Raw genomic sequence first — 23,099 nt, 5'->3', positions numbered from 1 at the left:
ATCCCTCATAGCTTTTTCCTGTTTGCTGTCAGTGTTGTGCAGGTAGAGTCTAACTCATTCCAAAAAGGGAGTGAAATAACTACTCTGTCAAATCATCCACCTCCTTGGAGAGATAAAGCTAAGAAGGAAAACTAAGGTGAAATAACTTGTCTGAGTTTGTACAGGAGATCAGTGCTGGAGAATGAGAGTCAATTTCCTGGCCTCCTACTCCAATACTCAGTTGCTAGATTGATCCTGCTGTCTTCCAAAAATGAACTTCACTACTCAAGGACAGACAGTGAGGTTTCCTGTGGATTTTCACTTTCCTCTCTGTGTTTTTCTTCAACAAAAGAAAATCCATTAATATTCAATCATTCCTGCATGTAAGATGCAGTTGCTAAAATGGTTTTGCACTTAACAGCCTCCAGTTGTAGACTAAATTGATGACACTTAAAACATGCCCAGGAGCCATAGCAGAATGATCCTATTACAGCAGTGCCTTAGTAATGCTGCGTTAGTTAAGGTTATGTTGGCTGGTTCTGAAAGTTTATAACCCAGCTGTGAATATATTCTCCAGGCTGGGACCAGTTGCCAAGGGGATTTATTCCTGCAGCAAATCATGGCTTTTTGGGTTGGTTTTATCTTTTGCAGCTACTTTAGATCACAATTTTTTTCTGTTTCTTTTTAAGATACAACATAAAAAGAAAAAGAATAAAACATCCCTCTGTCATGAGGCTAGTAGGAGCTGTACTATATTACAAGCTAGAGTTAACCTACCTCAGGCAATCCTTACCCCATGCCAATATCCAAGTACTCCCTGGTCTTTAACATGAAGGATATCAGTGCTGCTTTCACAGCTTTCTTTATAAGAGCTGAGGTTTTCCAGGAATTAAATCACGATTGGTTGTGTGGGAAACCTGTGACATACTCAGCATCTCTGAAGGGTGAGCCAACTCCATAGGCACTGAACCTCCTCTTTTCCCACCTGCTTTAAAGACTTTCAAACTACAGCTTGAATGATTTCTCCCCTGCACGAGGGACTTTTTTTTCTTCTACAAAGACCACTTTGGTTACAGTTCTATTTGACACAGCTTTCTGAGTGATTTCCAGGAGGTAATGTTTTAAAAACTGATTTGGCCTATATAAGGAGACTTTAAACCCAAGGTACACACATATCTACTGTCACTTACCAAACCAGACTTGTGTGCAAGAACAGGAAACCCATGAAGTGGGATATAGTAGAGAGTAAGGGGACATAAGGAGCAAAGGCCTCTTTGGATAGAGCAGTGCAAAATGTTCCTGTAACCATGGTCAACCCAACAGCAGAACAAGATCCCAAGAGCCCAAGCTGATGGAAAATTTAATTTTCCATTTACAACAAGTATCCATACATTTTCCATGTATAACAAGTATCAGAACCAGATATTTGCTGAATGCAGAGCAAATGTATTGGGTACAATTCCAAACAGATGACCTGCTGAAATATAGGACCTGAATTTCATCGTCTTGACATTGACTCTGGTACAATGTCAGTAAAAGGAGGGTGCAAGCTGCCACCATCCTGCTAGGGTTGCATTTTGCACCCATGCTGACTGAGACAGGTGTGAAGTGCTCCACAAAGCTTCAAGCACAACACTCCAACCAACAAGGCAAGTCCTGCTCTCCATCTGCCACCCTCCACAAAGCCTTTGCACTTCCCTTGCACCTCACAGCTCTCAGCAGCTCTGAGAGGGCTGCTCAGTTTGCATGAACCTCAGAGGAGATGGGATCGGGATTCATGTGGCATCTGTCATCTAAAAGGTGGCTGACTGAGGCTGACCCTGACATGGTGTCTTCACACGCTGGCATCTGCTAAGGGGAAATGGTAACAGGAGAGAGTGGGAAAGGCAGCAGATGTGGGGCTCTTCAGCCTGGAGAAGAAAATGTTTTATGGAGACCTCATAGCAATATTCCAGTATGTGAGGGGAGCCCAGAGGGAGGATGGATAGGGGGCTTCTGCAGGAACTGCAGTGACAGGACAAGGAGTGAAGGGTACAAGTTGTAAAACAAGAAGTTTAGGTTAGATACATTTTTACTAGAAGAAAATTTTTATTGTGAGACACTGGCACAGTCTGCTCAGGGAGGTTGTGAATGGCCCAATCCTGGCAGTGCTCAAAGTCAGGTTGGATAAGGACTTGAGCAACCTGGTCCGGTGGGAGGTGACCCTGCAGGCCCATGGCAGGGAGGGGTTGGAAGTGGATGGTCTCTAAAATACACTCCAACCCCTTAACGTTCTATGATTCTGTGATTCCATAAGAGGCAACCAGAATACCAGAGAATAATGATGAAATTATATAATAATTATATAATTATCAAATGGACAAGTCCAAATCTTCGTCCAGGCCTTTTCCTCATCCATCTGCATGTTGTCCCTGCCTTGGCTGAGTCTCCTAACAGCAGGTGAGCTGCTAAGGCAGAGGGTGTGGAATCACTCTTTCCTTCCCCACCCATGCAGAGAGATCAGTGAAAACAACAAAATACTTATTAATTCTGCTTGGATTTCAAAACCTAAGTTCCACAACACAGCATTTTCTTCAGCTGCTTTAGCTCTCTTTTAACATGCTGGTACATGTTTGCCTTTGAGGAGTATAAATGACCCTTTCAAATTGAGGCCAAGGATGACAATTGATAACAATAATATTTTTCATGTTAGCAACACTTTTCATTCAGAGGGCTCTCAAATTGATTTTCAAAATAGCATGGCTTCCCTTCATCCACTACCAAAATAAACCTACTTCCAAGGTAGAACAAAGGACCCATCGATGCAAGGTGGCACAGCAATTTAGGGCAGGAAGTCCAAAATTATATGTCCCACTGAGGCAGAGGGTCAAGTAAAGTTGGCAGAAAGCATATCCTGAATAAGAGCCTGGACAAAACATCATCACCAGCTCCAACTCAGGAGGGAAAGTGCAATGGGATCATCACTGACTAGAAAAGGTCAGAGCCCCAATCTTTACATCTTGAACAGGGGCAGGGCACTGTGTTAATGCTCACATTCAGAAGTGCCTCAAAAGAAAAAGAAAAAAGGCAATTTGCTGACTGTACTCCTGAAGCCTTTGCTACAACAAAAAGAAAGTGCACTGAGTTTTTTGGTCTCCCTTTTCTGGTAAAAAGGAAAGGTTCTATTGAACTTCAGTCTACACTGTGCTACGCTTTACAGGAAGCCCAACCCACTCTGAAATTAATATGAACAGTAAGAGGAGACCATAAGGCGGAAAACTCTTGAAGTGAGTACGAGACTATTCAAAAAATGAGTGAGAAAAGGAAATAAGTGATTATAAAAGGTCATTAGAAATGTCAGCTTACAAATGGCATTGTGCGAAGGAAGGTGTAACCCACTGCAAGACAAACCTACCACAGCTGAACTTGCAGAGGACAGCCATAACTTCAATCTCTTTTGTTCGGAGGTTTACATTTAGGAAATTTCTTTCATAATACTATCACTGCAAAACTTACATAAATCCAAAGAATGGGGATTAATCCACCCAGCTTCCATTCCCAACAGATTAATGAAATGAAAAAATTTTCCCAGTCACCAGGAATTCATCTGCTCAGCAGCAGATTCAGCAATTACCTGGACACAACTGCTGTATGAAATTGGGAGGTCTTGAGAAAAGGCACCTGGGACATCTCTTGTCCCCAGCCAGACCCCACTGAGAGGATTCCATCTTTTATAAAACATTTCTGAGATTAAATTTTCTGCAGCATTTTTTTCTTTCAGTGAAACTTCTTTCCCCTTAAGATACCATCAGCAGCAAATAAATGGGTAAGTGAAGGTGATTGATTTTGCTAAGTACAACACCTTGTGTAATGGAAGGGTGAAACACTCTGACATGGCAGGAAGAACAAGATGTACAAGTGTTACATGAGTATTTTGAACACTAAAAATTTAATTGGTTAGATAAGTGTAATGACAGAGGTATAAGGGTTGCTTTTAATAGACACCACAGACAAAAGTGATGTGTTTATCAGTGGTGCTATATGTAACACTTCTATGAGTTCTCAATGACTGGAACACTTTCCTACAGTTCCAAGTTCTTTGCATGATCTTCTACCCTGGTTTATTACACCAGCAAAGTATTTTACTGCCCAGATACCACAGTCATTTAACAGCCTCTCTTTTTACATTTTACTTCTTAATTTAGGTCTTTATAACCTGTGCAGAATCCAATGATTTTTTCAAGCAGAGATTCAAGCTCTGCTTGAAAAATGTGGGTACAGGAGATAGTAGACAGCACACACTCACTCCTACAATTCTCTCTTCCTGCTTCATTCCACCCATATGATTCCAAGTTAGCTAATACTTATTTTTATTACTCTTATTTCTTTTACCAGAGAGAAACATTAACTGAGGGAGTGTGACCCAGATTTGCTCAGATGAAGTACAGGAGCCTTTGCACTCCTTCATTTCATGCCTCAGTGCATTTCTTGCTAACAAGTGGAAGAATGCAAGGGAGAGCTAGCACCGCTGAGGCAGATTCTCCAAAATTTGGTCTCAGTCCTCTGCTACACCCTCAACAGCTATAACAGTGCTGGCTGCCAAAGGAACTTAGCTCTGACACAATTCAGCTCGGGACAGTTAGCTATTTGAAGAGGAGGGTTTATTTTATACAATTTTTATCCTCCTCCCTGACAAACTCCCACCCTGTTTTTTTAAGATGGGAAATTATCAGTAGTCCTGAACATGTAAAATTTGACAGCAGTTTACTAGACAATTTGTATTGGTCTCTTCATCTTTGCTGTTACTTTTATTCTTCTATAAATTCCTTCAAACATTAAACAGTGTTATTCCTACAACAATTTTGGCAAAGATCAAATAGCGTGGCAGGTTTACTCCAATTTTCTACTGCTACCAGCCAGGTAATGAAGAGCAAGATGGAGACAAAAGATGTTTTTCTTTCCTTTTCTGTCCTAAAGGATTTTGTCCTGGAATTCCACACAGTCAGTGAAAATATTTTAAAAAGTAATTAAGGTGGATGTTGTGGGGTGGGAAGGTTGTGGAGATTGGTTTTAGTCCAGTACGTAAGTCATTGTGCTTTTGCTGAAACAATGACAACATCAATGAATAGCACTGCCTCATCTATTTAAAAAGAACCCAAAACTGCTAGGGAAACCAGAATAATTATGAATTAAACTACTGTTTACTCTCAGCAAACCTCTGGTGACTGAAAGCTCTGTTCTGACATATCTATGTATATATATTATTCTACCAATCCAGTGACTTGGACAAAGAAGCTGGACTTCTCACAACTGTTTTACACAAGATGAACATCACTGCATGCCTCACCTCAACAGTGCAGGGTTTTCTTCAAGGAATCCAGAAATCCTCAAGAAAGGTGCTTGATTTAAGCTCTGCTTGGTGCCACTGAAGTCCCAGGGAGCTAAACTCTTGGTTAGCCTCACCATCTGTTGAATCCTGCTGCAACCAGGATCTTAAAATCCTATCCTTGCAATGACTGCACATGCATTAGATTATACTTAAATCTACTTCAGTTTGAAAAGGAAAACAAATTAGCAGACAAAAAAAGAAAAAAAAAGTCTGAGAGAGATTATTTAATCCCTGAGTTCAACGTTTGGAAAGAGTCAAAATCTCAGGAGGCTTCAGGGGAAAGGAGGACATTCAGATGAGGCTGAAGCAGCCCACAGGGGAAGCTGCCTATTTCATTTCTAGAACATGGGCCATGTACATTTATTTTTAGCTTTGAACTGTGTTCCTCTGCCTCCTGCCAGTAGTCCTGAGCCCTGTGCTGGTGCAATGAAAGCAGTGGCTCAGCCATTCTCTAATAGCTTTTACTTCTTAATAAAGAACAGCATTTAGGCAAAGGATGAGGTTACTGTCAGAGGGGTCATGATTAATAATGATTAATATGATCCTTGCCAACATGAACTGGATCCACCATTCACTAAATAATTACTCTGCAGCATGGATACCATTTCCAGAGGAGGCACACGTTTGTCATATTAAAACCAAGACCAAACATAGGGAAGGAAGAGGGGATCTGACTTCTTGGTAACACTTGATCTCACAGTAACCACCAGAAAAGTTAAGCAAAGGTGGAAGTTGGGGGGGGGGAAGGAAAAAAAAAATGTACAACAACAACTGCAAATCAAAATATAAAATATAAAATATAAAATATAAAATATAAAATATAAAATATAAAATTTAAAATGTAAAAGCAGTTAAAACACTGTGGAGAAGCAATGGAAAGCAAATAAAACTAAACCCTCAGAAGGGAGAGCTGCACATGCGGAGGACATGGTGCACTCTGCTACTTCTGGCTCTTAACCTTATGCATAACTCTAATATGCACATTATTTGCCCACCCACACATTTCCCTCCTGTTCTTAAATTACATTTTTGTTTTCCTCAGAAAGCACACAAATGAAATTGCTCCCTGGGAGACATCTTTCCCTCTCTATGTGTAGTATGCTACTTGGCACAAGGAAATCTTAGTCCAGGATTGTCATTCTTCAACAACAATGCATCTCAAAGAATAGGGAACATTATAACTTTATAACATTATGGGGAAGCATAAACTAATGGGAATCTAATAAGCACTCCAAAGGGCATATATGAACCTTACAATTACAGCAGGATGCTTGCGGTGCAGAAACTTGGTTCTGGGCCTCAGAGCATGGATAAATTTTACTCCCACAAAGCACACAAAAAGCAAGCAATAGTGCTAAAGGCAGACAAGGACATGGGGGTTTTGCTTGCAAAAGGTGACCTTTTCTGGGAATTCCTGTCCATCACCTTGCTTCACTGACCCAAAGCTTCCTCGAGACCATCCATGAGGGATGCTTCTCTAGTTCTCTCAGCTATATTTCCTTCAGGGTTTTCAAAGCTTTGGTGGGATTTATATTGCACTGTTTACCCTACCACATCATCATGCAGGGTTTGATTTGGACTGGAGGAGGGGCACAGAACACAGACCATCAGTCCCTCTCCTGTTCTGGTGCAAATCCAACAGGAAGGTTGGGTTCCTTGTGCCTGTTGTGAAATCCCAGCCCTGTGTAAGCCTGTGTGGACTTCTGTGCTTGACAGGTCCAGATTTTAAACACTGGTGACTTGCAACATCGAAAATATCATGCAGAGAGTTGGAGTCCTTGACAAACTGAGGGAAGCAGGGCTCAAGTCAAGAAGTGCCATTGCTTCTAGAGCCCCTTGGAGAATCACAGAATATTCTGAGTTGAAAGGGTTCCACTAAGACCATCAAGTGCAGCCCTTAGCCCTGCACAGGCACCCCAAAAATCCACCCTGTGTGTCCCTGAGAGTGATGGCTAAATGCTCCTAGAGCTCTGGCAGCCTCAGGGCTGTGGCCATTCCCTAGGGAGCCTAAGCTGTGCTCAGCAGCCTGTGGGGGAAAAACCCTTTCCTGATATTCAACCTAAATCCCCTCTGATCCATCTTCATGCTGTTTACTCAAGTCCTACTGCTCACAAGAATGAAGAGATCAGTGTCTGTCCCTCCTCTTCCCCTCACAAGGAAGTTGTAACTGCAATGAGGTCTCCCCTAAGTCTCCTCTTTTCCAGCCTGAAATAAGAAATGATGGTAAATTAAATCCTTGGCAACGAGGTTATGATTTGGTTCAGCCAGGGCATTGTGTGCTTAGGACTTTTTGCCAGTTTCCTAATTAACTTGAAGGAATGAAAGAAAAAATCATCTCTTTGCAAAACATCATCTTTCACAAAACATTCAGCTGAAAAGTAGTTGGTAACTTTAAAACCAAAGCTTTAAATAGCTAATGGTATAAAAAACACATGCATATTTAAGCATACCTTCATGTAAATAAAAACTAAGTTTCATTTTCATAAAACTTTACAGAGACACCAGAGTGAAACACAAAGCAACATAAGGGAAAAAAAAAAAGAAAAAAGAAAAATAAAAAAGGCCCCAACAACAATAACAATAATGGAGGTAAATCTTTAAAATCTGAGACAGGGTGCAGGAGGCAGGGGTAGAGCTCTGCAAACAAAACTAAATACAGTGCACTGTTTTTCCCCTTCACAAAGTGAAATAAGCTGTTCCTAAAAAAACGCTTCCTTGGTTTTCTGGTAATTAGTGTCCTGGAGGATTAGCCTACAATCATCAGCAAGTGTTTGCCTTTCCCAGCCAACGTCACTATAGAAGTCTGTGTTTATCTACAAGGCCCAGGGGATAATTTATAAGCTGAGCTGAGGTCCTGCATTCACAGACAAATGTTCCACACTGCCACCCACCCTCCTGTACTAGTTTCCTCCCTATCTACCTCCTATCCCCTGAAATATAGACAGGACACTGCCAGGAGCATGACGAACAAGCTTTACAGCCTCTGAAGCAAGCATTTGCCCAATAGTTCATGTTGATACAGCAAATAAAGAGGTACTGATATGGTCAACGCACCATCAGGCATCAAAAATTAGATTTCAGGAAGTAACTGAATGCAAAAAATATTTTATCACTCTTCAGAAACCATCAAAGAGAATAGGATAGTTTTTCCCCTCTGAAAACTGTTGTCTATACTCTAATTAAAATATTGCCATTTGTGAGTTTGAGGTGTGTGGGAACCCAGGGCACAGGGAATATTTCTCTGTCTGCTCTGAGGAGACCTGGCCCCAGAGAAGCACTGACTTCGACCCTCATTCATAGAGAAAGCTTCCAAGATTTCAAGATAAACTAGAGTCCACAAAAATAGATTATAAAGAGCAGTATAGCATATCACTTGGGTAAGAAATTTAAGTTTTAGGATTTTTAGTATGTTATAGATGGGAACAAGATGGAAGTTTTAGGGTGCAGGCAGGTTCTTCTTTTACCTTCTTCTTCCTTCTTCTTCATGGTTTTGGGTGATGTCTTGTAATTGGGTAGAACAATCCTCATTGCAGGCTTTGATGGATCAGTTATTGAGTTAAAAGGGAAAATAATCCAGGTGTCATTTCTGAATTGGATAGCTTGGTCTTAAAAGACCTTGTAACAAGAGATTGTTGGCCATTTTTACGGTGCAGAGCCTGGTATAGACAGCATGCAGAACTTTAAATAAGATAACAATAAACAAAAAGCTAAAGACCAAAAAAGTCCTGTGCATCTCCTTTTCCTAACACAAAACCAAAAAACCATGCCAGAAGAGTTTCCCCCGAACAAAAGAACCCCCAAAGAAAAAATCAATGTAAAACAAAAAAACAAAAAACAAAACAAACAAACAAACAAACAAAACAACAAAAACTAAACAATAGAGGTCTACTATCCAGGGTTTGCTTGGGACAGTGTTTTGTAAAACCTCTCTGCAATCAAAATGTTCTAACTTTATTTCTAATCTATGCTTCCAGTGCTTTAATGGTGTTCTGGTCCTCTTAAAGTAATTCAACCAGAGTACATAAAAATACAAAATAGTAAGATTAGTAAGAGTGTTTATTTCTAAATTAATTTTCGTCTGATGTGTTAGAACCTCAAAATGAGAATATTAAACTTGCATTTGAGAGAAAACTAATATGAATCCTTGTCTTGATGGTAAATTGACAATATAGCTCATGACAATTAATTTCTTAATTTGAAAATTCTAATAATAGCACACTAGCAAAATAAAGCAAACCAATAAAAGACTTAATTCTAGAAAGAATTTGTAAGTGCGAACAACATTCCTCATAACAGAGAATACTGCAGAACAGATACACGGATGGATGGTAGATTTATAGATAAGCTAAAACTGTTCTCAAATCTCAAGTATTAACAAAACAGGGCTTTGAAACACTATTATTAATTAAAGTTGATGAACATGCATGTTGAAGATAAAAACCACTTTTCTTCCTGAGAATTCATATCTTTTCCCTTCAGGAAACTATCAGGAGTTTCTGGAGCTTCATGGACAGAGTTTCAATCTGCCCCAGGTCTAAACCCAGTCACAGGCTGTCCACAAGATACATTAGAGAGCAAAGATATTTGGTAATTGAGACCACCTTCTTCACTCTTCCACATTTAACATTGGGTGACCTGATTTTATAAAATGTTTATGCTCAAACTAAATTTTGTTTCATCTTTGGAAAAAATGGTCTCCAGATTCAAGCTCAACTTTAGCAACAAAGACAGGAGGCCATAAGAACTAAAAAAAAATTGTCAGGGATGAACTTGGCTAGTCTGAGTAAGTGCCAAGTGGTAGGGGGAAGGAAGAGATCACCAGCTGGCTGTTATTCCAAGTACAGTCCATCTCATTTGCAATTACTGAACCCTACCAGTGATCCCACCAATGTCAATTCGACCAATTTTAGAATAAGGGGCCATTCATTCCAAGTAATGAATATTGAAACCTAGCCATTGGTTTGTGAACAAATGTCATAAGGAACACCAATAAAGAATGTCCTTGTGATGGTGTCACTTCAGAACAAAAGCTTGCAATGAACTACCACCCAACCAGGCAGCTACAGTAGGAGACCAAAGGCTTCTTGCATTTAGCCAGCAAGGAAATGCAATAATCTTTAAGAAAGGCATTGCCTGGAGTGGATTCTTATAAAGAAACAGAATTCATGAATAAATAAACCAGATGGGAATAAGCCAGGCTAGGGAATTGACATCTAGTGCAATGAATCTCCAATCTTGCTTGAGGGTTTTTCTACAAGAAACACAAAAATATTAATGGTGTATCATTGTCAATCATGTCAAGGATTCTGTTTGTGTCCAGGAATTCTGATATGAAATAACACAGATCAAATCCACCAGATGTTAAGACATTCTTAGATTTCACCAGTTAAGGTACATATTGACTGACCTGATCTGAGTCTTTCACTTGAGAATTTTTCCCTTTTCTGCAACCACAACTCATAAGCAGTTTTGCATCTCCAATGACTTTTCCCTATAAGAGATAAGGAAGGAAAAACATCAGCACAATCTGAACCACTGAAGACCAAGAGGCTTGTATTTGTAGGGGGAAAAAAGGGCATTAGGGAAGCCTGTGGACTCTTCCTGTGCTGCTGGGAGGTTCATTTTCACAGAAAGGGAGCTCCCAATCTGCCAAGAAGACTTCACCAAAGGATAATATCCCAACAGTAGGGAAGTCAGAGGCAGAAGGAAGACAAGGTGTGTGGAAAAAGACTGTGGGAAAGCAAAGCTAGAAAGAAACACATTATTTTAACCTATGATTTTCATACACTTGCATGAACAGGAACATGTCTAGCATGCCCACCCAGAACAAATACCAAAGAGCAGAGACTTGAGGAAAAGCTCATACACTACTTTTTCTCTTCACTTTTACCAAGTTAATACCTACTTGCTTCTAATGTGACCAGATTTGGTGAAATAAAATCTTCAGGAGAGATGTGCTCTCAGTAGAATGGGTCCCCATCACTCCTGCTAAACCCATACCAAGAATCCAAGAGGACATTCTCACCTAACACTGTTGGTACAGAGTCTGCAATGTCTGTGACGTAGAATCATAGAACATTTGGGTTGGAAGAGACCTTAGAGATCACCCTGTTCCACCCCCTGCCATGGGCAGGGACATATTTCCCTAGACCAGGTTCCTGCAAGTTCCCTCTAATCTGGTCTTGGATACTTCCAGGGATTGATCCTCAAACCAACAGAGATTTGCAAAGAAATAGAATCCACTCACTCTCTTTTTACCTGCAACCAATAGTTTGTGAGAGAAGCCGACCTCAGACACCTTTATTTTTGTTTAAAATCTATCAGACTGACTGAATGTGATCCAAGCAGCATCAGACTGACTCAATGTTAACAGTATTCTTTTCTGGGGGTTACTTGAGTCACTTTGGTTCTTCACCAAAGTATTTTTTGTTCCTTATCAAATCTGGATGTCTTGATAAATTATCATGGCAGAAAGGAGTTGGGATTCCAGACTTGGTGAAAATGCTGCTTGAATTTAAATTGCATGGAGCCAGAAAGAGCCAGTGAAGTCCCTACAAATTATCACAATTACTTATTTTTCCATAGGCATGCAAACAAAGACATTGCCTACTTCCAGAATTTTGCTGTCCAAAGCTGAAAAATAAACACTCTTGGCATCTGCTGGGGGACACAGGGAGAATCTGCTCATGTACAATCATAAGATTTCATCTGGATTAATTTATATAGAAAAGGAAATCCCAAAACAGTTAGCAAGTTTAGCCAAGTGGAAGTGCTCTGCCCTAAATGATGAGGAAGAGAAAGGGCACGATTAAAAGGAATTGCAGCCATTGCTCAATGTCAGGGCACAGTAGAGAGATGACCCTTTGTGGCAGGAATTAAAAACAGGCAGATAAACTTCTGGTCACCTTGGGAGAGTATGCAATCTGCCAGGTGTGCAGAGGTCGCTTTCTTGGTGAGCTCAGCATCTCATAAATTTCAGCAAGGTCAGATAATGTGCAGAAATTATCTTTTTCTCTCTTTCCAAAAGAGAAGCTGGGAAAAAACTATGACACTGAAAAGGTTGTACTGATACCTAATCTGATAACTGCCCAAAATGCCTCATGTTTGGGCTGCTGATTACAAATTCTCAAACTCTGAGGTTTTCAGGGGACTTCTTCCAACTGGCCTCCTCTGCCTGTGACTGCCATCTGTCAAAGGTATGTCACTCTTGCCCCATTATTACAATCCTTCAACAACTGGTCTGTAATCTATTAAAGTTTTTTTTTTTTTTCTCAGAAAGAAGTGCTTAAACTATAAGTTAAAGCAAGTGTATTAAAATACTGTGTTAGAGATAGGAAACTGAGGCACTGGGAGAGACCCCTTTGTCTAACTTTCTAGACACTCCAAAGCACATGAGACAAATTAGAACTATAAAAAGACCTAGGAAAGATACACATTTCCCAAAAGGCCGCTGGATACCTTGGGGTGGCTCTAGCATAAATATACACTTGTTGTTAGGAAACTATATGCACATATGTCTCATTGATACTCGGCTTGTCCCACTGTCCACTGCAAAGTCATAATATCCAATAAGATAATCCAACCCTTTTCCAACCACAAGCCAAGGAAAAAACCTCCTATTTTTAGACCCTTCTATGGCTCTAATGACACCTGAGCTCATGGCAAACCATGGCCATGTTCTCCTGTCCAAATGGAAGTATCACCAGTTTTATTTAACAGAGAGAAATCACAAGATGTTACCCATTACCACCTGGAAAATCAACAGTACAAGGGAAATATGAATCCAAAACTTGAGAGTTTTTTGTATTTTCCTCTGACACTACAAGAATTAAGGGGCCCTTCAATTCCCTAAGAAAACCCAAATGAAAGCAATGCACTGGATAAATAATCCCACCTCCTTTTCTAGCTGCAGATGCACCTTGCTTAAAGTGTGTTGGATGAATGAGCTACTACTTCCATCTTATTTTAGGAAAACTCCTTATGAACAGATGATTAATTTGCAGATAGGTGTCTAACATTAGGCAGCTAAATTGAAAGGCAAAAGAGAAAAAAAAAAAGCATATGGACAACATTTGCAGCCAGTCGCAACTCTGTTCCAGAGCAGATGGAGGCCTTGTCATTCAGGGGTTTCCTCACATACACCAAGCAGTTCAGTGGGGATAGGGAAAGGGGCTTCTGTTTGGATGCTTCTGTCTGGAACCAGATTAGACGAAAGCATGCTTTTCAACAGCACACGCCTTGTGTTACATTAAACATGCATGTGCAACTTCAGCTTTTATTCAGCGATCTGAAACCGAGCCCTACAGGGTGCTAAGGGTTAGTGAGTTTTTGTTTGTTTATCTGTATGTTATTTTACAGTTTCTAGTGCCCAAGGAGTTTGTTAAGAAATTAAAACACCTCGCTAAGGCTATCCTGCTGTGGTTGCTGCCTCCTAATATTTCCCTCCTTTCTTCATCCAGCAGTGCTTAATGCTCACAGGGAAAGAGAGAACACCACAAAGAGACGAGCCTCATCTGACTGGGTATAGAGGTTTGGTCTTAATTAATTGGGAATTATTTCTATGTTTCCTGAACTTTTAATAACATGAGGTACTATTGTTTAGAAGCAGGTAGGCACAAGGTTTTCCAACAGGGAAGATACCTTTGCCTTCTGCTGACTCACATCCACTGCCAGACATCCCCCTTCCCAAGGCAAAAGAACAAGAAGGCTCCTTGACATATGTCCTATTATCCTGCCTCTTATAGGGAATCTGGCTGGCCTCACCCACCTCCTTGCACCATGGGCTCCAGCAGTCGGCCAAAGTTTGCAGAAAAGTAAAAAAAAACCAACCCATAATAATAGTAACAGGCTTAATTATCTCAGCTGCACGGGTGACAGGAGCTGAGCAGTTGCCAGTTTTAACAGTCTGTGGTTGAGAAAAACTGAACTGCATCACCCAGAAGTCAAATGAGGGTCGGTCACAACTCATTTCACGCCAGCAGCTCCAGGGGAGGCGCAGGGCACACACAAATCACTGCGGCGTTGCCCAGAGCCATCCCGTGTGGAGCTGCCAGCTCCGCTTAAAGGAGTCAGACACGAAGCACATGGCACTGGCCAGCCTCCAGGGAGCTGCCAGGCTCTCTGCTCTGGAGTTGCTAGCTGGGATTAACAGTAGGATCCTGTCTTCCAAGTCTGTGGCTGGAAAGCTCAGCTACAGAGGTGGGCTTGTCTTAGCACTGTGCCATGCACCTTGAGGAAGCTGACAGGTCCAGCTGGGCTCTAAAATGATTGGTTTTCATTAGCCTTTCTCTCTTTTAAGCAACAGCAATAGAAAATACTGGAAGCAGCTTTTTCCCCGGGGAGCTGGCACAACGACTCAGAGGGTGGTTAGGCACTGGAACCACCCCAGAGAAGGCCTCAAGTCTGCCAGAGTCCCGAAAGTATTTGGACAATGTTCTTAGGCAGTGTGATCCTTGGGGCTATCCTGTGCAGGGCCAGGAGTTGGACTCAATGATCCTTGTGAATCTCTTCCAATGTGGGATATCATTCTTTGAGTCTATGTATAGCACTGCAACAGCAAACTCTAAAAATCCCCATGGCTGCATAAACACCATTAGGAAGAACAACACATTCAATGTTTGTTATGGTTTTTTTGCTGCTCTGTCAGGTTGATCCACACATTTTGAAGAACCAGTACCGAAGTGCCTACAGTGGTAGAGTGGGAGAGAAGGGGAGAAAGGAAGGGAAACAAGAACTGAATCCAAGGTGGAGGCAAGCAGCAGTACAACAGACAGCTGGTGTTTGGGTGGTGGTAAATCACCCTGAAATGAGCCTCTTCCCTCAGCTCAATGAGGCCTAAACAACAAAGGAAGGCACAGCTTGCAGCCGGACAGCCTGCTAGCCAACCACAGACACACATGACAGCTTCATTCAGGAGCCCAGAGTCAATACAAAAGCTCCGAAATCAATCCGACATCCTGCGACCTCAAACAATGCGCCAAATCTTCTCAGAATTGGAGCCCCAAATGAGGGGGAGCAGCATTCAAGGGAGATCAAAACGCAGGGCTGGCATTGAAAGGGACTAAAAAGGAGAAGAATGTTCCCAGTTTATTAATGGTGAGGTCTGGCCGGCTGCATCCCAGCCACCATAGGTTACATTCATTAAAGGGCAGCGCTTTGCACATATTATGCAGAGCGCCTGGAGAGTATGTGTTGTGTGCGTGTGTCCGCCAGCTTGCCCCTCACTTGCCAGAGATCAGGATGTGCCTTTCTGCTTAGCACTGTTGTCTCTGTCAGAAATTCCTTCTGTGTGAACTGCAAACGGGGTTTTTTCCCACTTGAGTGACTGTATGGGCATAGACGCGCACACGTACACACACTCTCTCTCATCCCTGAGCCTGAAAAGCATAAAAGAACTCAGACAGACTCTTTCCAACTTTAAAAAAAAAAAAAAAAAAAAAAGGAAAGGGGGTAAAAAAAAAGACATTTCACATCCCCTTCCCTCCCAGCCATACTTTCAGCTCATACACACAAAATGATTGCAAAAAACTGAAGCATTATATGATTGCTGCTACTGCAGATGGAGCGATGGAGTTGATTGCTCCATAAACCCCACTCCTATGTGCCATAAAGGACCTGGTCCCATAGCACAACAAATCCACAAAGGAGCGCAAAGGAAAAAAAAGAAAATCTGCTTCAGTTCCTGGAGTTGTCCCCTCCAGGCATGATTGCCGCTGATGGGGTAGTTTCATTTGCAGATTCTGTCTTGCAGCACTACACAAAAATGGCACCCTTCCCCCTTCAGCAACAAAAAGGCCAAGCAAATCCTTTTTATCAGCTTCCCTTTGAAGGCAGGTGGAAAAGTATAATATAGACATACACAGGGAAAAAAAAAGAAAAATACCATTTGCAAAAGTACTGCTTGGATTTGCCTGTCCTAATTATCTTCTTTTCAGCTGCCACATTTAAAAGAATCAGACATTGAAAGTTTTCTCCTTCTCAGATGCACAGCCCAAGATGAAGGGTTTGCTAGAGGAGGTCAGACTTGAAAAATGTTTCTTTTTTTGTGCTGAAATGTGAGTAGAGAAAGAGAAAGGGCTGAAATTTTCAAAGCTGTCTATGGGTCTTGATGCACATTTCCCATGAGTTTTTATTGAAGACATGTCAAAGCCCAATCACCTTTGCTTTTCATGTGTCACACTGAACTAGTATTCAGAACAGACATAGCTGAGGAATTGAGCAAGCTCTTTCAAATTTGGAGAATCTTAGACAAACAGAAACTGAAAACATTAAATGCTCCTTTGGATACAGAAAGTCCCATGTATTTTATCTCAAAATTAGAGAAAAAAATTAGAAAAATGTTAAATTGTTCAAGGCCAGGTTGGATGGGGTTTTGAGTAACCCAATCCAGTGGAAGGTGTCCACGTCCATGGCAGGAAGTTGAAACCAGATGATCTTTAAGGTCCTGTTCCATTCCATATTGTTCTGTGATTCTATGAAATGAATGCTAAGGGTCCACAAAAAAATATTTTTGCTTACTCACACTTTTTTCACACTGTCACAAGTCTACACTGTTATTACCACCACTCTGGAGTCTTTAAAGACCACAAATATGATCTCTATCTCCTCCTTTGAGAAGATGTTTCAAATTTTACTTTGTGGTAATGTCATACAGATGTCAGATGGCAACTGTACAAAGACAAGTGTAGCAGATGCAAACAAGCTTTTTTGAGGTAGGATGGAAAGTCACCTCTAAGGGCAAGACAAGATGAGGTGATGTCCAAACTCAGGCAAGAAGACTGGAGCAGTCCATACCTGGTTTACTAACAGTAACTCAAAAAAACCTCTTCATTAGCATTCGTAGAAAGAGAAAAGCTTCATCCAGTCTGGGTGCGTGTTCAAATATAGGCTAGATGAGTAGTAGGAAATGATAGAGGCTGCAACAATTACTAGCACTGCAAATGAAACAGAGTATGCAGAGACCAAATATAAAAAAATCAAAATTAGGGGTTTTTTTGTGAGGGTAATAAAAGTGGAAACTTTTTTCTCAGATAACAAGTTAATCTAAATGCACAGTTTTCAAATTCAGGAAAACTGAGTTCTTATTTGGATGAATGGCCTTTTTTGTTTCGTTTTGTTTTATCTTGCCTACTTTAAACTCTGCTATTTAAATAATTTAACAAACTATCTTAAATATTTCACCTATAAATCACAGGCTTGTGTTTCTATTTCGTGTTAAAACTAATAAGTGGAGGAGTGCCTGAGCTGTAAGTTAAAATTCTGCTCCTCCAAGCCAGTGATGCATAATCATTACTCTACAGACTCTCTAGTGAATAAAAACTTCTCTGCAGAATTACAGCCATATAAAAAGTTCTTTGTGCAGGCTTAGAACACAACTGCTGCCCAGGATCATCTGCATCCTGCCAATGGGATCAGGATTTCCAGAGCCAGTTGGTGTGTAGAGTTTTCCCACCCTGGCAAGCACAAGCATGGAGCTCACAGCTGAATCTCAGACATGGGTGCATTGAGATGGAGTCCCACCCACGAGTCAGGATGCTGATAACATGCACAGAGCTCCAAATGGTCCATGTGTGTGGTGATTGTATTGGGATTCCATGCTTGTTCTCATCAAAGAGGAGGAAATAGAACAAAATTATGTTGTTGGACAAAATGGGTGACTTTTAAGAAAGCCTCTAGGATTAAGGTGTTGAGAACCTGTGCCAAGGAACATCAAACCCACTAAGCATCAGCAGGCATAAGACTTCTCAAGTTCCTAAATTGTGTAGCCATTTTAAACTATATTTCAGTGAAGCTGAGATTCAAAACCAACACATTTAGAAAAAGTAAGAAAAGTACACCTGCCTCTCCTCACTCTCTTCTAAAGTATGAGTACATCAAAACAAAGACAGGAAGCCTCATATATCTACAATTTAGTGCAATTCATGCTAATTTTCTTCCTAAATTATTTAGGACACATTTAAGGTAAGACTCCCTTTAGTCTTAGTCAACAAAATCCAAAATCATGAATGATGTGAATAGATAGCCAGAAGCTGATAGCTTGCATATTGAATCTAAAAAGCAAATTGAGACAGAGAAAAAAGAAGGCCAAAACAGAAGAGAAGGGGAAAGGGGAATCACTGTCAACTACATTGTTATTAAGCTGCTTTTAATTTTGCTTTGTGTCAACTTTTTATTTTGTTTTGTTTCAAAACTTAAAAAGTTATGCCTTTTGCTTCAAAGGACTGTTTACTGGGTGATCTCACTCTGACACCCATAGGAGCAAAACATACACAATTCTATTTGCAAAGAAAAAAAATAATCTAGGGCAGCATGACTCCTCTTCTGCAGCTGGGCAAAAACCTCCACATCCTTAAACCTGGCTGGAGCTTGCCTGGGACAGGGGGAGTGAGATGGAAATCAGAGACATCTCCTCCTCCTCCTCCTTGTTTGAGGCAGACATCCCCATCTCTCCTCCCCATGTGCAGCCAACAAGACTTCCTGCACCAACTGACACAGAAACAGCTAATTTATTGCTTTGTGTCAGGAATGCAGCCAAGGTTTCAGTCCCCTGTGCCCTGGACTCCTCTCAGCTGGGCTGCTTCACCTCAAAAAGGGTCTTCCCTTCCTCCTGCCCCTCTCCTCCAACACACACTCCTCCTCCTCTTCTGCTTTTGTAACTTATCTCCCTGCAAGCCACTTCCCAACAGGAGTTGAAATTAAACAGGCTACCCATATGCCATGGCTCACTTGTTGTCTGTTCCCCTCACTGCCATCTGGCCTATTTGCTCAGCCAAAGAGAAAAACTAAAATAGTGGGGAGAAAAAAAAAATAAAAAAGAAGAAAATAAAGTAAATGAAAAGAAAAAGGAGTAGGAGGGATAAGGAAAATAAATGGATAAATCTAGACACAATGAAGACGATGAGGGAGTGATGATGCTAGTGATGATGCTGTCTCTCGCATCTGCTCCTTGGCCAGGCTCCCAGATAGATCAGTAATGGAGAGCAGTAGAACCAGTGACAATTAACCCAAACATAGTCCTGTTTATTTAACCTGTTCACAGAGATCAACCCATGTGCTGCTCCCCTTGCAAGGAGGCACCACACTCCGGCAAGGAGATTCCCACTGAGAGACTTCCAGCCAGAGGATGAAAGCGGAGATCCTCATCTCCTGAACTGCGCTGGCAGATTCTTCAGGACATGATGACTGTGATGCTGGGCTAAGATTTTCTTTAACTCTCCACGTCACCTTATTTTTTTCCTATAGTAGCACAGGCTAGAGCAAAGAGAGGTGTGACTGTCATAAGGGGACAAGTTGCATTAGATTTTGATGCACCCTAATTTCCCAAGCTCCTGACCCTGCAAAACCAGAGGAAAAGACACAAAGTGTCAATAAAGACATCAGAAAAGAAAAAAAATATAACATTTTCCTAAAATATATTAATATTTCCACACTGCATCTTTAATAAAAATTACATCCCTGAAAGTGCAGACACCAGAGATTTTTGTTTTTTTCTTTTTGAAAAGGGAAAAAGAAAAGAGGCTGGCTCAAGGATCTGCAGGGGTTGTCAGCACAAAACATTGTGGCAGGGTGAGAGCAAGTCTGTGGGCAAAATAGAAGTTATGTTTGTTTTTCAAGCTGAAATGAAAACTTCAAGGTTAAAAAAAAAAAATAGATTAACCTGAGAAATAGTTTTCTAAACCAGACAACTACAAAGCTGTTTAAACAACAGAGTGAAAAGGAGAGTAAGAAAACTACTTTTTCAACACCTTTTACTGTTTTTTTCTTTTTAACTTGCAATGAGATATTGCATACCTGTGCAGATGGGTGTCAAAAGCCATACGGTTGGTTCCTCTGGAGGCAAACCCCACTGAGCCATGGGATGATGCTAATTAACATTAGAGCTGCATGAGATCATGAGGGGAATCCCCTGCAGGGAGAGGCAGCTGGGGAGGAAGAGCAAAGCTCCTCTTTCCAGGGGTTGTGTTTAGGCACAGATGCTGCCCAGAGGGAAAGCTGTTGCACAGACTGATAGGGAAGGAGCACTTCGATTAGCCATGTGCCGCCCTTCCCAAACACAAAGCAGAGAAGATGATCCACCTGAAGGCAGTACCTTCTCATTCAAGGTGGTGTTTTTCCATTGTGTGATAAGTGTTTATCTATGTACACATAGGGAAGCATAGAAAGTTCTGAGTTGGAAGAGACCAACCACAAGGATCATCAAGTCCAACTCCTGGACCTTCAGAGAACAACCACAAGATTCACCCCAAGATTCACACCATGTGCCTAGTACTACAGAACAACCCTTTCCCCACCCAAACAGACCGCTTGCAGTCGTCAGAAAGGAAGGAGTGCTTTGTGAATGCAAAATACTTTGTAACAAGGGAAACAGAGACCAGAAGTTTATGTAAAACCGAAACACATCAGCATTTCCATCTTTAACATTGTTTGCAGTCACCCTGCAGACGGTCTCCATATTTAGGAACGTACAAAAGCAGGAACAACCAGGAAGAAGTCCTGCATGAGCTGACGAATTTTACCAAAGGTTTTGGCTGATATCACCAGCCCATCCTTGCTCCACTGTTGCAGCTTATGATCTCACCATGAAGCACCTCTGTGGAGTCATTCCCTCCTATCTCACTCTGCGTAATTACTTCCCATTGCGTAACAGAGATATTTCCTACAGCTGAACGTTTGTATTCCCCAGAGCTGGCACCTGCCAGGTCAAGTTCCTCAGTCTTTACATTTGATGTTACTACTGCAGGAAGGTGTTTCAGAGAACAGAAAAGCATACCAAGACAGCAATCAATCTGATTCCTCCATATGGATATCCCTTTATACAAAAATGTACTTGCTAAACATCATATTACATTATTCTAAGAAATAGGGTGGAAGGAAAGAGGAATTGTGCTGACTACAGTCTGTCTAACACTCCATTAAATCAGAATTCTCTCATTAGGGATAACAATGAACTGCAATAAAATCAATGGGAAGGCAGTGCAGCATGGAAAACTGGGAAGGGGAGGGTTATTTTTTCTTGTACTTTCATTTTGAGATGTGGGAGCTGGGAGCAATCAACACTGAGCTAATGGCATCCAAGCTGACTCCTGCATTGCCTTTGAGGTCACAGTTTTTCACAACAACAACTAATTCATCCTGTGAAGGGAATGAGGACACTGGGCATTTTGTAGCCCACAGGGAAAGTTCCAGAAGATCCCCTAATGTGCTCATTAACATAATGCCACTTTTGGCAGGTCAAGGAGCAGCAAGTAGCAATTTTCACCTCTCCAACCGGAGTTTCTGAGCATGAAGCCATTCCAGAAGAACATTATTTCACATTTACACTCTCTAGTGAGGTTTCAAGTGATAAGGGAAGATGTTGTCCTCTCATGACTATGCTATTGGCATGACACTGAGAAATTTTGGGCTCCTTGACTTGCCTTTCTTCTGAGAGGTTTTTGTATTTAAAAATCACTTTGACTGTTTCTGAGTCCTTCCCTTCTCCCAGGTTTTAATGGCAAGAAATCTTTTCATTATAGGAGGGCCTGAGAGTAGTTTTTCAAATAAATAGTAGGATCATCTTTAAACTACTATACCTAAGGTGTTCAACCGTGACTCTTTGATTTATACAACAGAACTGAACACTTTCAAAGCTCTCCCATCCAAATATTGGATTAATAGGCATATGGAATCCATATTATGGGACAGGCATATGGAATCCATATTATGGGTATATATGGGTATTTCTCCTCCAGCAGCTACAAGACCACTGGTGGTGAAATTTAAGGGACTATGTTTGCCAATGTTGGCCTCACAAGGACCAAAGGACAATTGTCACCTTTAAAGAGGGGCTTCCCCAGTGCCATATCATGCCTAAACATATGGGCAAAAGCGGCAACACACTCAGGGATTACTTCTGTGACAAGCCTGCACTCATTGGCCAAAGAAGCCCAACCACATCATTTGTATGAAGAGTCAAGGGATATGAGAGGAGTCTGAAGCCTCTATGGTGAGCCATGACAGGACCCAAGGAATCGAATGAAGTTGTGTTAGGGGAGGTTTGGCTTGGAAAGGAAAAGGTTCTTCCCCCAGAAGGTGGTTGGGCACTGGATACCTGCTCCCCAGGGCAGTGGTCATAGTACCAGCCTAGTAGAGTTCAAGAAGTATTTGGACAATGCTCTCAGGCACATGGTGTGATTTCAGGGGGTGTTCTGTGCAGGGCCAGGAGCTGGGCTCAATTATCCTCGTGGATCATACATTTCAGGATATTCTATGATTCTATGAAGACCTGAGTCCCTTTTCCCTGACAGTCCTACACTGCCCTGCCATGAAACCTATGGGTGTTGGGGAAAGCCAACGAGTCTTGACTTAACTAGTGGGTCTTATCAGATTCTCACCTTTGGGGGTGTTTTAAGGCCATCTGCCACCCCCAACTTCCCATATCATCTGTCTCAGCATCTGTCTTGGATATTCAAAAAACCCCAAGGCTCTGAGTCACAGTGGGCCACAAATCTACTGTGTAAGACTGGACCTAAACCTCCACCTTCCTGCTGCTGCTAGAGCTGGATCTAAAGCTACAGGAAATAGCATGGTCACATGTAAATCAGTGACAAGCATGGAGAGATAGCCAGCTGCTGTCCAGGCAACGTACTCTGCCTCAAAGGAGACAAAAAACAACCAAAACCTCCTTAATTCCCAGCAGAAGCTGGGGACCGCCCAGGCAGAGAAGCAAAGTTCTGGCAGACAGGGCTCCAGCCTCCTCCCTGGCCTGCCTGGA

General features: G+C 41.6%; 1 protein-coding gene across 4 annotated transcripts in view; it reads right to left on the bottom strand.

Annotated features, from left to right (window-relative positions):
• The window catches only part of SETBP1 (SET binding protein 1), a 267,683-nt gene that overhangs the window by 206,340 nt on the left and 38,244 nt on the right, over positions 1–23,099 (bottom strand). For 2 of the 4 annotated variants that reach the window (XM_077790257.1, XM_077790256.1), the window contains exon 3: positions 10,755–10,838. The exons of the other annotated variants lie outside the window; for them this stretch is intronic. In XM_077790257.1, the coding sequence (XP_077646383.1) occupies positions 10,755–10,838 (84 nt within the window). The remainder of the gene's footprint in view (positions 1–10,754; positions 10,839–23,099) is intronic. 4 annotated transcript variants of the gene reach the window in all.

The sequence above is a fragment of the Lonchura striata genome, chromosome Z (assembly GCF_046129695.1).
Source record: "Lonchura striata isolate bLonStr1 chromosome Z, bLonStr1.mat, whole genome shotgun sequence".
NCBI lineage: Eukaryota > Metazoa > Chordata > Aves > Passeriformes > Estrildidae > Lonchura > Lonchura striata.
This window is presented reverse-complemented; position numbering and strand designations above follow the sequence as displayed.